This window comes from Erpetoichthys calabaricus, chromosome 9 (genome assembly GCF_900747795.2).
Source record: "Erpetoichthys calabaricus chromosome 9, fErpCal1.3, whole genome shotgun sequence".
Taxonomy (NCBI): domain Eukaryota; kingdom Metazoa; phylum Chordata; class Cladistia; order Polypteriformes; family Polypteridae; genus Erpetoichthys; species Erpetoichthys calabaricus.
In genome coordinates this window covers 190,969,924-190,982,565 of record NC_041402.2, presented here as the reverse complement: position 1 = coordinate 190,982,565, position 12,642 = coordinate 190,969,924, and the positions used below count along the sequence as shown (strand labels likewise).

Here is a 12,642-nt window from a genome sequence, read left to right as displayed (position 1 = left end):
CTCTAAATATAAAACACAATCACAGGATATTCTGACTTAAGGGGAGCAACAATACCCCAAATCTGAAATGTAACGAATATCCAACAGAAAGATCGACTCGAAGCCTAAGGGTGAGCTTCAATGACAATAACTGTCCTAGCATTTGTTTATTCAAACAGAAAAATGTGAGTCCGTAGGTAAAGCAAAAAGAGAAACAAAAACCGTCCTTAAAAGGAAACAACATTCAGGACGAGCCTACGGGTGCCACAACAGTGTGAAGAATGAAGTCAATTTGGCCAATTTGTTATTTCACTTGTGTAGAATTCCAACTGTTCGATAACGCTGTCTGGAATTCCAGCTATTTATTTTCATTCTACACTGCAGTGCCGAGCTCGGCTCACTAGGATCAGAGGCGTCTCCAGCTCTCTCATCTTTATTCCCTGAAATGAAGGAACACTCCAACCACCACAGGGTGTCTCTGCGTGTCAAAATAAAAGATCCTGAACTAACAGTCTTCTCGTCCTGGAGGAAGCCTGCAGCTATACTTATCCATCTGAAGTGTGTTAAGTTTCAATTTCCAGCATTCCTCTGCATTCAATTTAAGACAACTCCTTCGAGTTAAAGAGCTGTTGCCAAATAAAAATCTGTTTCTTTTTGATGCACTGAACTGGGATTCTGATGTTTTAATCTTTCCACAGGAGAAAGCTGCAGACACAGGAAAGTTGAGCCAACTAGCAGAGCAAAGAATTAGAATGATGGAGACAGGAGAAGTGAAGAGCAACAATGGATTAGCATTCTTATTACTTCACTTCTAAAATAAGAAACATTTAAGAATGTAAATACGTTCCTTCTATTGAAACAAGACACACACTTTGCAATCCATTTAATATGAATATTTAGAGCCATTCTCGGTAACAGAGAGACAAAGTCAGTGAGGCGAGATGGCGTTGGATTGGACATGTGTTGTGGAGAGATGCTGGGTATTACTGGGAGAAGGGTACTAAGGATAGAGGAGAAGAGGAAGGCCTAAGAGAAGAGTCTATGGATGTGACAGGGCAAGATGACGAGGGCAGGACGATACGGAAAAAGACGATCCGCCGTGGTGACCCCTAACGGGGGCAGCCGAAAGAAGAAGAAGCATGGCATGGTAAAGGCTGATTCAGTGCAGGCTGGTTTTGTAAAATTAAAAATGGCTGCAGTTACTGAGCCTTCTACCATTCTAAGCAACTGGATACACACAGAAACCTTAGTGTTTTGTTAGATAGTAGATCTATCTTCAATGTCACAAGACATTTATTTATTTGCATAGTCATTTATTTTTTTTCTGAATTATTCCTCCTTAAATTGGACAGTAGTGGGTTGGAGACGATGGCACTGACCAGAAAGCAGGAGACAGAGCTGGAGGTGGCAGAGTTAAAGATACTGAGATTTGCACTGGGTGTGACGAGGATGGACAGGATTAGAAATGAGGACATTGGAGGGTCAGCTCAAGTTGGACAGTTTGGAGACAAAGTCAGAGAGGCGAGATGGCGTTGGTTTGGACATGTGGAGAGGAGACATGCTGAGGAAGAGGAAGGTCTAAAAGGAGGTTTATGGATGTGGTGAGTGTGACAGAGCAAGATGACGAGGACAGGAAGATATGGAAAAAGACGATCCGCCGTGGTAACCCCTAACGGGGTGTGATGGATGGTCGGCTAAATATTCTGGCCCTCACCCCCAGGCCGCCAGGTGGAGCTCTCCCGACAGCATGGACGTTCCCCGAATTCCAGCAGGGCATCATGGACTTTGTTGTTTGTATACACAGCCCTGCTGGATACCATGGGGGCCATCAGGAGTCGCTGTAGGGAGGCTGTCAGACTGCTATGTGCCCTATAACCTGGTCAGATGAACGGGAGGAATGACATGCTTCCAGGTTGAAGAAAAGGACGTGTACTCTGACCCGGAAGTAATGAGGACTTGTGGTTTATTGGACAGGAACCACTTCCGGGTCAGGGGATATAAAAGGACTCTGGGAAAGCCCAGACATTGAGCTGAGCTGGGAGGTAGGGTGGCTAAGTGTCTGGGAGCGGAGCAGAGAGTATTGTGATTACTGATTTATTGTATGTATAGTGTGGAGTGGAGGGTGCTTTGTGCACGTAGTTATAAGAAAATAAAGAAGTCTTGGACTTTTACCTGGTGTTTGGAGTCGTACCTGAGGGTTCAAGAGGTGGATCAGAACCTCCACTGCTACAGGGGGCAGCCAAAAGAAGAAGCAGCATGGCATGGTAAAAGCTGATTCAGTGCAGGCTTGTTTTGTAAAATTAAAAATGGCTGCAGTTACTGAGCCTTCTACCATTTTAAGCAGCTGGATACACACAGAAACCTTAGTGTTTTGTTAGATAGTAGATCCATCTTCACTGTCACAAGACATTTATTTATTTGCATAGTCATTTATTTTTTTCTGAAATATTCCTCCTTAAATTGGACAGTAGTGGGCTGGAGACGATGGCACTGACCAGAAAGCAGGAGACAGAGCTGGAGGTGGCAGAGTTAAAGATGCTAAGATTTGCATTGGGTGTGACGAGGATGGACAGGATTAGAAATGAGGACATTAGAGGGTCAGCTCAGGTGGGACGGTTTGGAGACAAAGTCAGAGAGGCGAGATGGCGTTGGTTTGGACATGTGGAGAGGAGACATGCTGAGGAAGAGGAAGGTCTAAGAGGCGGTTTATGGATGTGGTGAGTGTGACAGAGCAAGATGACGAGGACAGGACGATATGGAAAACGATGATCTGCTGTGGTGACCCTAAACGGGAGCAGCTGAAAGAAGAAGGGGATTCTTGACACCAGAGAAGCTCAAACTAATATAAGGAAGGGCTAGAAGTGGCCCAGAATGATTGTGTGTAAGAGGGGACCACAATGCCCGTCTTGAGTCAGTCCCCCACCTTCTGTCCTTCACAGCCCTGACAGGCAGCAGCTCCCACGAGAGTGAAGTTATAAACGGACTACTGGTTGAACAGATGGATTAAATGTGCCGCCATTTTGTCATCTTTTTCGCAAAGTACACTTACAGGGTGTGACCTGTAGGGGGCGCACGTGCACACCAAACAACCAGACACAACCAAACCATGCAGTCACGGGTTCAAGGAATGAAGTGTTTACTCCAAACAAAATACCTCCTACTGGTTTTTATCACTGGATACATCTGTCAGGAGTTGCATTTCGATTCGCTTCTTTCCCTTCCTTGTCCACCTCCACTCTCCGACACTGACAGCTGGATGAGGCAGAGCGGCTGCTTTTCAACACAAATAATTCTTTTGCATTTATATAGCGTTTTTCTCACTACTCGAAGCGCTTAGCAATTGCAGGTTAAGGGCCTTGCTCAAGGGCCCAACAGAGCAGAGTCCCTACTGGCATTTTACGGGATTCGATTCCCATTCCGATTGCCAGTGCAGATCCCTAGCCTCAGAGCCACCACTCCAGCAGGACTGCCACCTGGAAATGCTTCCGGGACTGGTGGAACCTCTCTGTAACTGGGGTGCCTGCTGCTAGCAGCTCCCATCAGTGGCGTAGCTTCACGGGGAAACATCTGTCCCCGGGCGCAGCATCCAGGGGGCGCCAAATTTCCCTTCCCCATTGCATTTTGGCAAACAGGACGGGGCGCTGTAAACCCTAGCTACGCCTCTGGCTCCCACTAGTGGCACCCGAGAACCTCAAGAGATCTGCTCAGTAAAACTACAAAACTCCCGTGGTGGGTGTCCACACTGGAGCCACACCAGGTATACTGGGGGAACACAAAGCCTCGGGTGTCTTCTGTGCTGCCCTTATAATGGTCTCCTGACCAGAAAAGGTACCAGAAACCAATCAATCCGTCCATCCAGGTCCTTCCTTGATCATGGCATCCTAGCCGGGTAAGGAACTACCCACCGCAGCTGGGATGCCAGTCTACCCTCGTCTTCTGGGACACCTCATTTTAAGGACTCAATACAAATCTGCCAACCATTTTGCATTTAAAAAAAAAAAAACAATACTTTTATAAAGCAGACTCATTTTGGTATTTAATTAAGCAGAATAAAATGACTGATACACAGGTAAGCTTTAACAAAGCGTGTTTGTGTGTAGGAGGTAACAGAAAAGACACACAGTTAGCACGCTGACCCCCAGAGCCAATTAGCCACACAAACCTGGCACTTCCCGTGTTTTGTAAGGCCCACCGTACGACGAGTAGGCAGCATAAACAACAAAAAGAGGACAACACGGGTGTTCACAGATCTTAGGCATAAATTATCAAATAAAAATTAAAAACTCTCTTTCACATTAATATCATTAATTCGTTTCTTGCCAGTAGTTGCCTTACTGCATATCTAGAAAAATCTTTTATGAAATTCAGAGAGCAAGTGTCACATGTAATAAAGAAATGTAAGGCACTATTTGCAGAATAAAGTTTATATTAAGAACTGCAACCTTTGTTTCATCTTTACTTGTAACATGCACAGTGACACCTAATTATTATTATTATTTAAAAAAAAAAAAAAACACAAAATGAAGAGTCGTATTTCTAGTCGTTTTGATGAAAGGAGTGTGATTTTCTCCAGCACGCAAGATGAGAGGTCTGTTATGTGTTGCACCTATTTAGCACAATTAAGGAGATCGGCAAATTGTGCTTGTCATGTCAGTGAAGAATTTGCATAAAGCAGACCCTCATTTCGGGGAAAGGGAGGTGGCAAAAAAAATAAACTAAATGATAAAAAAAAAAAAAATGTATGGCAAATACGGAGCAGCAGTAATCACAAAGATGAGACGGAGGAAACAAATAAATTACCTGAGATGGTATAGATGTTTGAGTTCTGGTGCTCAAAGTCAGGCCTTGTGTTGTTTTTTCCACGGAAAGAGGCAGGCAGGGTCATGGAGATATGTCTGGAAAAGAGAGAAGGGAACATCAAGAAAATCAAACCCTGAACGGTTACTAATAGTTCCAGGTCTATTAAATATTTCTCAATAATATAAAAAAAAAAAATCCTGAAAAGAAACAGTAGGGCGTCAAGACATGATCTTCACATTAAGATCACGGAAGACAGTTAAACATGAGACTTTGTGACCCCGGACCATCTCGCGATGACGTAGAACATGAGATTCTTGCGAGACACGCCCTACTTACGATCAATATCAAGTAAGACAACGAGGCAGCAAAACATTCAGTCACGTGAAGGATTTGAGCAGTTATAGTAGGTTTTGTTATTAACTTTAATGTCACTCTTCTCTGTGCCCACTGCTATGGACTCATTCATACAATTATGTTAATTAAATACTCATACAATTTCCCCTTGGGATTAATAAAGTATCTATCTATCTATCTATCTATACAGGCAGACCAAGTATGGTACACAGGGGCACAGCATCTTCATTTAGAATTGCTGAGCCAAGCACAGTACTAGAGAGCCAAAAGTCAACTGAAGAATTGACTAGTCAGCCTAAAGACAGACTAGTATATTTCTGTCTTATGTCAGCACACTTTCCTTGTTGGGAGAATGAGAACTGTATGTAAGCATTGTGCTATGCCTGTATTTTTGAAGGTGGGATTTGAGTCCTTTCCTGTCCTTGTTTGGATCCAGAGAAGGAGCCTGCACATGGAGCAACCAGAATATAAGGATGGACCTACGGCCAACACTCTGAAGCTGCCGGGCGGAAGATTATGTCTTCTGTCTGGTGAAAATCCTTTCAGCGTGGCAAACAAAAGATGGCAGACTGCGTTGATCAAGACACCCACATGCTTGAGAGTCTGTTATAAGCTTCCCGTTTGTGATATTCGCGTGAAACCGTCAATAAAGAGCTAAATTATCCTTTATGCTTCTTGTGTAATCTTGTAACCATCATATTGCATGAGGGGTGGGGATAATACCTTTTTTATTTATAATTATTTAAATTCAGGTTAATTAAAACGCTGCAATTCAAAAGAACACATTTCCAGAGAGCTAATAATGCCTCTTAAGGAAACAAGCACACACAGATCCAGGGTCTCAGCGCATATAAAGCGTAGAAGGACAATATGTTATAAATGAAACGTCGACGACTAAGCGAAGAAGAAAGCAGCGCGGAGAAAAGAGACTCAAAAGCATTGGAGAGAAAAAAGAGCAAAAAAGAAAAAATAATCAAGGTGCAAATTCAGAAAATAAGGAAAGTAATTATCAGATCGTAAAGAGTGGGATTGAAACAAAGCATGTCCAATCGGGCTCAGAATTAAAAGGCAAAGTAGAACTTCATAAACACGTTCACAAACGTTGGCGCTATACACACGCAGAGCAGATTATGAAAGTAGCAGAATTTGAAAGGCTGAGAAAAAAAAAAAGTTTGCGCAATACAAATGTGGAGAAAGTTAAAGAATATGAAAGTAGGAAAATTAGAAAGCATAAAAAAACAAAGTAAAGATCGCAGTAGCGCAAACAAACGTAAATTATTACTCGAAAAAAGGAAAAATAATCACCACGGACCAGGTGTAAGTGAAAAAAAAAAAAAAAGCAGGACAAAGCGAGGTCAGAAATAAAAGACAAAGAGTAGAAAACAAAGTAAAACGTCATAAAGAGGTTACAAAACAAAGGGGCCAAACACATGCAGCGCAGGTTAGAGAGAATGAAAAGTGGAATTCAAAAGACTAGGCGCGAAACACATGCAGAGCAAGATACAGAATATGAAGGCAGAAAAAAACGAGTGTCAAAAAAAAGAAAGTAAACATCGCATTTGCGCAAAAAACTCGGAGAAATAACAAAAAGGCGAATAGACATCGAATAAATGGACACAGGTGATATGTCAGAAGTATGTAAACATTGTAAGGCTTTGAAGTTTAAGTCAGAATTTCAAAAACATGGTTTTACCTCACATGCATTTATTGGTTACTTTGCAAAAAAAGATTATTAACTGCTGATGATGTTGATCGCTTCGTCTGTGCTGAAATTCCAAACAGAGAAACCTCTCCTGAATTAGGGTACAAAGTCATTAAACACACGTCTCACTGACCTCATTTAAAAGATTCAGCATATTGGGACTCGAAACATTCCTAATACTGTTTTTACAGAAGTTCTGAAATAGCAACAATAAAAAGAAAAAAAAAATCTTAAAAGTGTGTATCTGGAAATCCAAACACGGGGTTGGCGGGCGAAGCCCCCTAGTAGATTATAAGTAAAAGAGGAACAATCACGGTGGATTTTCTGAAACAAATCATTATTATTAGTTACTAAATGAATCCATTTTATCCAAGTTTAACACCCTGGCAAATAAATAAACCAGAACCAGCAGTTGACCAAACACATAATATTTTCCCAGGCAAGCTTTGCTCTTCATCTCTTATTAAAAACTGGGTGTATAATTCCATGGGTACACTTGAAGACTTCCTGATCCGCATTGTCACTCCGTGTGGAGCATAGCAGTCTACTGCTGCCAGGGCTGCTTTTGAGATTTGGAAACGACTCCCATTCAGAACAGAACTGCGTGGAGCCAAATGAAAGGAGTGTTGGGGTTCTTTCAAGTCGCTCAGGGGCCTGTGGGACTGTTTTTGGCACGCACCAGCAGTTTTCTTTTATATCATAGGAGACATAAGCAGCGACACCCTTGCAGTGCAGTAGAGGCACAGACTGCCAGATCTCTATATGTCAGTATCTTAAAATGTTGTAAAGGACAGAAGGATGGCTGGAGTACTAAAGAAACGGTGGGGAGAAAAATGGGTCACCCCACTTAATGCAATAGTCCAAAAAAAAATAAAAAACAAGGCTTCTTAATTGCCTCCTCAGCCAACTCTGCTCTCCTTCGTTTGCATGTCGTTGGGGTGTTTCATCACACAGAGGCTTCTGTCTCAGTTTTACAGAGTTCTGGGTGGAAGGAGCAGGGCTTCTGGGATGCTGTGTGCAGGGCCAGTTGCCATCATGAGGCATCATCTTGGCAGAGAGATAGCGAACGGCGCCCCCTCTCACCTCAGGGTGGTACTGCATACCTTAAGAGAGTCTAGAAACTCCAGTCCTGGATGACCACAGTGGCTGCAGGTTTTCATTCTAACCATCTTCTTCATTAGTGACCAGTTTTTGCTGGCAATTAACTTCTTTTGCCTTAGTTTTAACTGACGTGACTCAGACCCCTTAGTCGTTTCTTTTTCCTTAATTAGCAGCCAAACAATAATGAGAAACAAAACAAGCCTCCACATGACCAGCTCACCTGTGTGCCCGTCACACAATATCTGAACATAAAGAAAGGTGACGGTCTCGGTAAGGCCACCAAACATTTTGACGGTGTTCTTAGAAAAAAAACAGAAAAACGAACAGTTTTGGAAATGTCTGCTGTGGCAGAATGAGAGCAGCAACAACCACAGGGAATTAAATAACTGGTTTAATTAACAGTAAGAATCGGCTTCTCATTAAGAGATTGGTTGGAGTGAAACTGGTTGGAGTTTGAAGCCCCAATTTAGCTGGTCACCTGTTGGCTCACCTCACATCTAATTTCTGTTTGGCTGCCATTTAATGAAGAAATAAATCAATTCAGAGGACTGAAGCCTTAAAAACAGGGCTATGAAAATGAAGGGAAAAGGAGTTAATGAGCAGCGAAAACTGATTAGGAAAAGGGCGAGAATGAAAACCTGAAGCCACTGTGACCCTCCAGGACCAGAGTTGGATACCCCTGGTCTAGAAGGTGATCCTCAGACACCCATGTCTGACAATGTCCACAGGTGCACCAAAAGATTTCTGCTCCCATTGAGGAGTTCACAAAATGCTTTTTACTGCAAGGTACGACTGCTTTTAGCCCTGAATCTATAAAGCACTACAGGCACCATCTGTAAATACTTTACTTACATCGAGGTTCTTATTCTGATATAACAAATGGAGGGCAGCAGGGTGGCGCAGTAGGTAGCGCTGCTGCCTCGCAGTTAGGAGACCCGGGTTTGCTTCCCGGGTCCTCCCTGTGTGGAGTTTGCATGTTCTCCCCATGTCTCTGGTTTCCTCCCACAGTCCAGAGACATGCAGGTTATGAGGTGCATTGGCAATTCTAAATGGGTGAGAGTGTGTGTGTGTGTGTGTGTGCGCCCTGTGGTGGGCTGGCGCACCCTGCCTGGGGTTTGTTTCCTGCCTTGCGCCCCGTGTTGGCTGAGATTGTCTCCAGCAGACCCCCGTGACCCTGTAGTTAGGATATAGCAGGTTGGATAATGGATGGATGGATAACAAATGGACTTTCACACATGGATACAGTGTGAAACCACCCACAGTTTCTTGAACATCATTCATATTTTTTTGACTCTTGGCGCCTTTACTCCATTGTCACCCATTAAGCTGTGCCGGTGTCTCGAGTGGATTACTGGCCTCGAAGTAACTTTTTAGACATGTCATCGTGTTCAGAAGCCAAGCTTGATGGATGCCCTTTCACTAGACAGCATGAGGAGGCTTCCACTTCTTTAATACAGTGATCCCTCGCTATATCGCGCTTCGCCTTTCGCGGCTTCACTCCATCGCAGATTTTATATGTAAGCATATTTAAATATATATCGCAGATTTTTTGCTGGTTCGCGGATTTCTGCGGACAATGGGTCTTTTAATTTCTGGTACATGCTTCCTCAGTTGGTTTGCCCAGTTGATTTCATACAAGGGACGCTACTGGCAGATGGCTGAGAAGCTACCCAACTTACTCTTCTCTCTCTCTCTTGCGCTGAATTTCTCTGATCCTGACGTATGGGGATTGAGAAGGGTGGCTGTTCACACACCTAGACGATACGGACGCTCGTCTAAAAATGCTGAAAGATTATCTTCTTTGTGCAGCTGCTTCCTGACACGACATGCTGCACGGTGCTTCGCATACTTAAAAGCTCAAAGGGCACGTATTGATTTTTGACTTTGTTTCTCTCTCTCTCTCTCTCTGCTCCTGACGGAGGGGGTGTGAGCTGCCGCCTTCAACAGCTTTGTGCCGCGGTGCTTCGCATACTTAAAAACAAACAGCCCTATTGATTTGTTTGCTTTTTTCTCTATCTCTGTGACATGATCTGCTCCTGACACGCACTCCTTTGAAGAGGAAGATATGTTTGCATTCTTTTAATTGTGAGACAGAACTGTCATCTCTGTCTTGTCATGGAGCACAGTTTAAACTTTTGAAAAAGAGACAAATGTTTGTTTGCAGTGTTTGAATAACGTTCCTGTCTCTCTACAACCTCCTGTGTTTCTGCGCAAATCTGTGACCCAAGCATGACAATATAAAAATAACCATACAAACATATGGTTTCTACTTCGCGGATTTTCTTATTTCGCGGGTGGCTCTGGAACGCAACCCCCGCGATGGAGGAGGGATTACTGTATTATGGAAACAATGCTGAGAGGGACCACCAAATACTTTGACCCTCTTTTATATCCTTTTCTTAACTTTATTTCATCACCTAAGCTATGATTTGCTCTTAGACTGCTCATTATTTTCCCATTTCTTTCGTAATTAACATATGCTCAATAATTCATTTTTACGCAGACTTCTGTTCTTTACGTAGGAACTATGATGGTGTCTTGAATGGTACGCTGACAATGGGATGGCACTTAATACCCTCAAAAAAAAATTTCTGTCGAAAGTCTACAGCTAACACCACTTCTTCTTTTGGCTGCTCTGCTCTGTCCTCGTCATTTTGCTCTGTCACACCCATCACCTGCATGTCCTCTCTCACCACATCCATAAACCTTCTCTTAGGCCTTCCTCTTCTCCTCTTCCCTAGCAGCTCTATCCTTAACATCCTTCTCTCATTATCCCCAGCATCTCTCCTCTGCACATGTCCAAACCAACGCAATCTCGCCTTTCTAGCTTTGTCTCCAAACCATCCAACCTGATCTGACCTTCTTCTTCTTCTTTCAGCTGCTCCCGTTAGGGGTCGCTACCACGGATCATGTTTCCATCTGTTCCTGTCCTCGTCAACTTGCTCTGTCACACCAATCATCTCCGCACATCCATAAACCTCCTCTTAGGCCTTCACTCTTCTCCTCTTGCCTGGCAGCTCTATCCTTAGCACCCTTCTCCCAATATACCCCTCATCTCTCCTCTGCACATGTCCAAACCAACACAATCTCGCCTTTCTAGCTTTGTCTCCCAACCGTCCAACCTCAGCTGACCCTCTAATGTCCTCTTTTCTAATCCTCTCCATCCTCGTCACACCCAAAACAAAACTCTGCCACCTCCAGCTCTGTCTCCTGCTTTCTGGTCAGTGCCTCCGTCCAACATTAAAGCAAGGAACTATTTTGGGTATCTGCTGAGAAGCAACTAAAATGGTCTTAAAAATGTTCTTCCTGATCAAGCGAGCGGGTGATAAGAATACAGGGAGGTGTCCGGCCCTTGTGCCCAGACCCGGTGGCCATGAACTGGATGGAGAATGTGATGTTACAGTCCCCTGCACAATTACTGGCATCCCTGGTATAATGAGTAAAAAGGATTATAAAAAAATCACCTTTATTAATAAAGTTAATAATTAATAAAATTCTGCTCTGTACTTGTAACATTTGTATTGCATTTCTATTATATTGTATTGAGGATGACTTGTGTTCTGTTCTGTGTATTGTATTGTATTGTATTGACCCCCCACTGTATACCCAACCCACCTGGAATGGGGTCTCTTCTATTTTTTTCCTCTATGAGAGTTTTTTGGGAGTTTGTCCTTGTCTTCTTAGAGAATGTCAAGGCTGGGGGGCTGTCAAAAAACAAGGCCTGTTAAAGCCCATTACGGCCCTCCTGCTGTCATTTTGGGCTATATAAAAATTAACTTTATTACAATACAATACAGTTTATCTAATCTCACATTGAAAAAAACATATATACTTACACAGAGGGACAAATTTGTTGGACCCCTTACAGCTCGTTGAAAGCGCGGTGTCCCTCTTGAAAAGTGATGAACAGCAACTGTCCCCTGTGTACCTACCTGCACGCCTCTGAGATGTCATCGAGTAAAGCAAAGCAAGTGTGACAAAACAGAACCAAGTATTACTTATTCTACAAAAACATTCTAAAATGACCTGGACACATTTATTAGTACCGCTAAGAAAAGATCCAAAATAACTGGATTTGTGTGAATTTTCAGACTCGCTAATTTCTTGATTTCGCATCACACACATCTCCAATCGTGCCATTAGTCATTCAGCCAATTTAAATGGAGAGAAGCTGTCACTCTGGTGTTTGGTGTCCTCGTGTGTCACACACTGAACATGGGCCACAGAAAGCAAAGGAGAGAGTTGTGTGAGGAGATCAGAAACAAAATGACAGACAAGCATGTTAAGGGCAAAGACTAGAAGACCACCATCTCTAAGCAGCTTGATGTTCTTGAGACAACAACTACAAATATTATTATTAAGAAGTTGAAGGTCAATGGGACTGTAGCCAACCTCCCTGGATGCAGCCCCGCGGCAACAGGAAAAATTAACCGCAGAAGGATAGTGAAAATGGCAGACAAAAAGACCAGGACAACTTCCAAAGAGATACAAGTGGAACTCCAAAGCCAGAGAATCAATTCAGTGTCTGCTTGCACCATCCATCACTTTTTTGAGTGGCAGTGGGATCAACGAAAGAAGATCCAGGAGGACTCCACTGTTGAAAGAAACAGAAAAAAAAAATTGCAGAAATGCAGACTGACAAACTGCAAAACTTCTGGGAGAATGTCATTTGGGCATTAGAGCGAAAAGAGCTTTTTAACAAATCA

The 12,642-nt window shown here is 43.1% G+C and overlaps 1 protein-coding gene across 3 annotated transcripts in view; it reads right to left on the bottom strand.

Annotated features, from left to right (window-relative positions):
- Window positions 1-12,642, bottom strand: part of LOC114642286 (multivesicular body subunit 12B) — a 306,638-nt gene that overhangs the window by 108,565 nt on the left and 185,431 nt on the right. For all 3 annotated transcript variants that reach the window (XM_051932317.1, XM_051932319.1, XM_051932318.1), the window contains one exon: window positions 4,780-4,874. In XM_051932317.1, coding sequence (XP_051788277.1) covers window positions 4,780-4,874 — 95 coding nt within the window. The remainder of the gene's footprint in view (window positions 1-4,779; window positions 4,875-12,642) is intronic.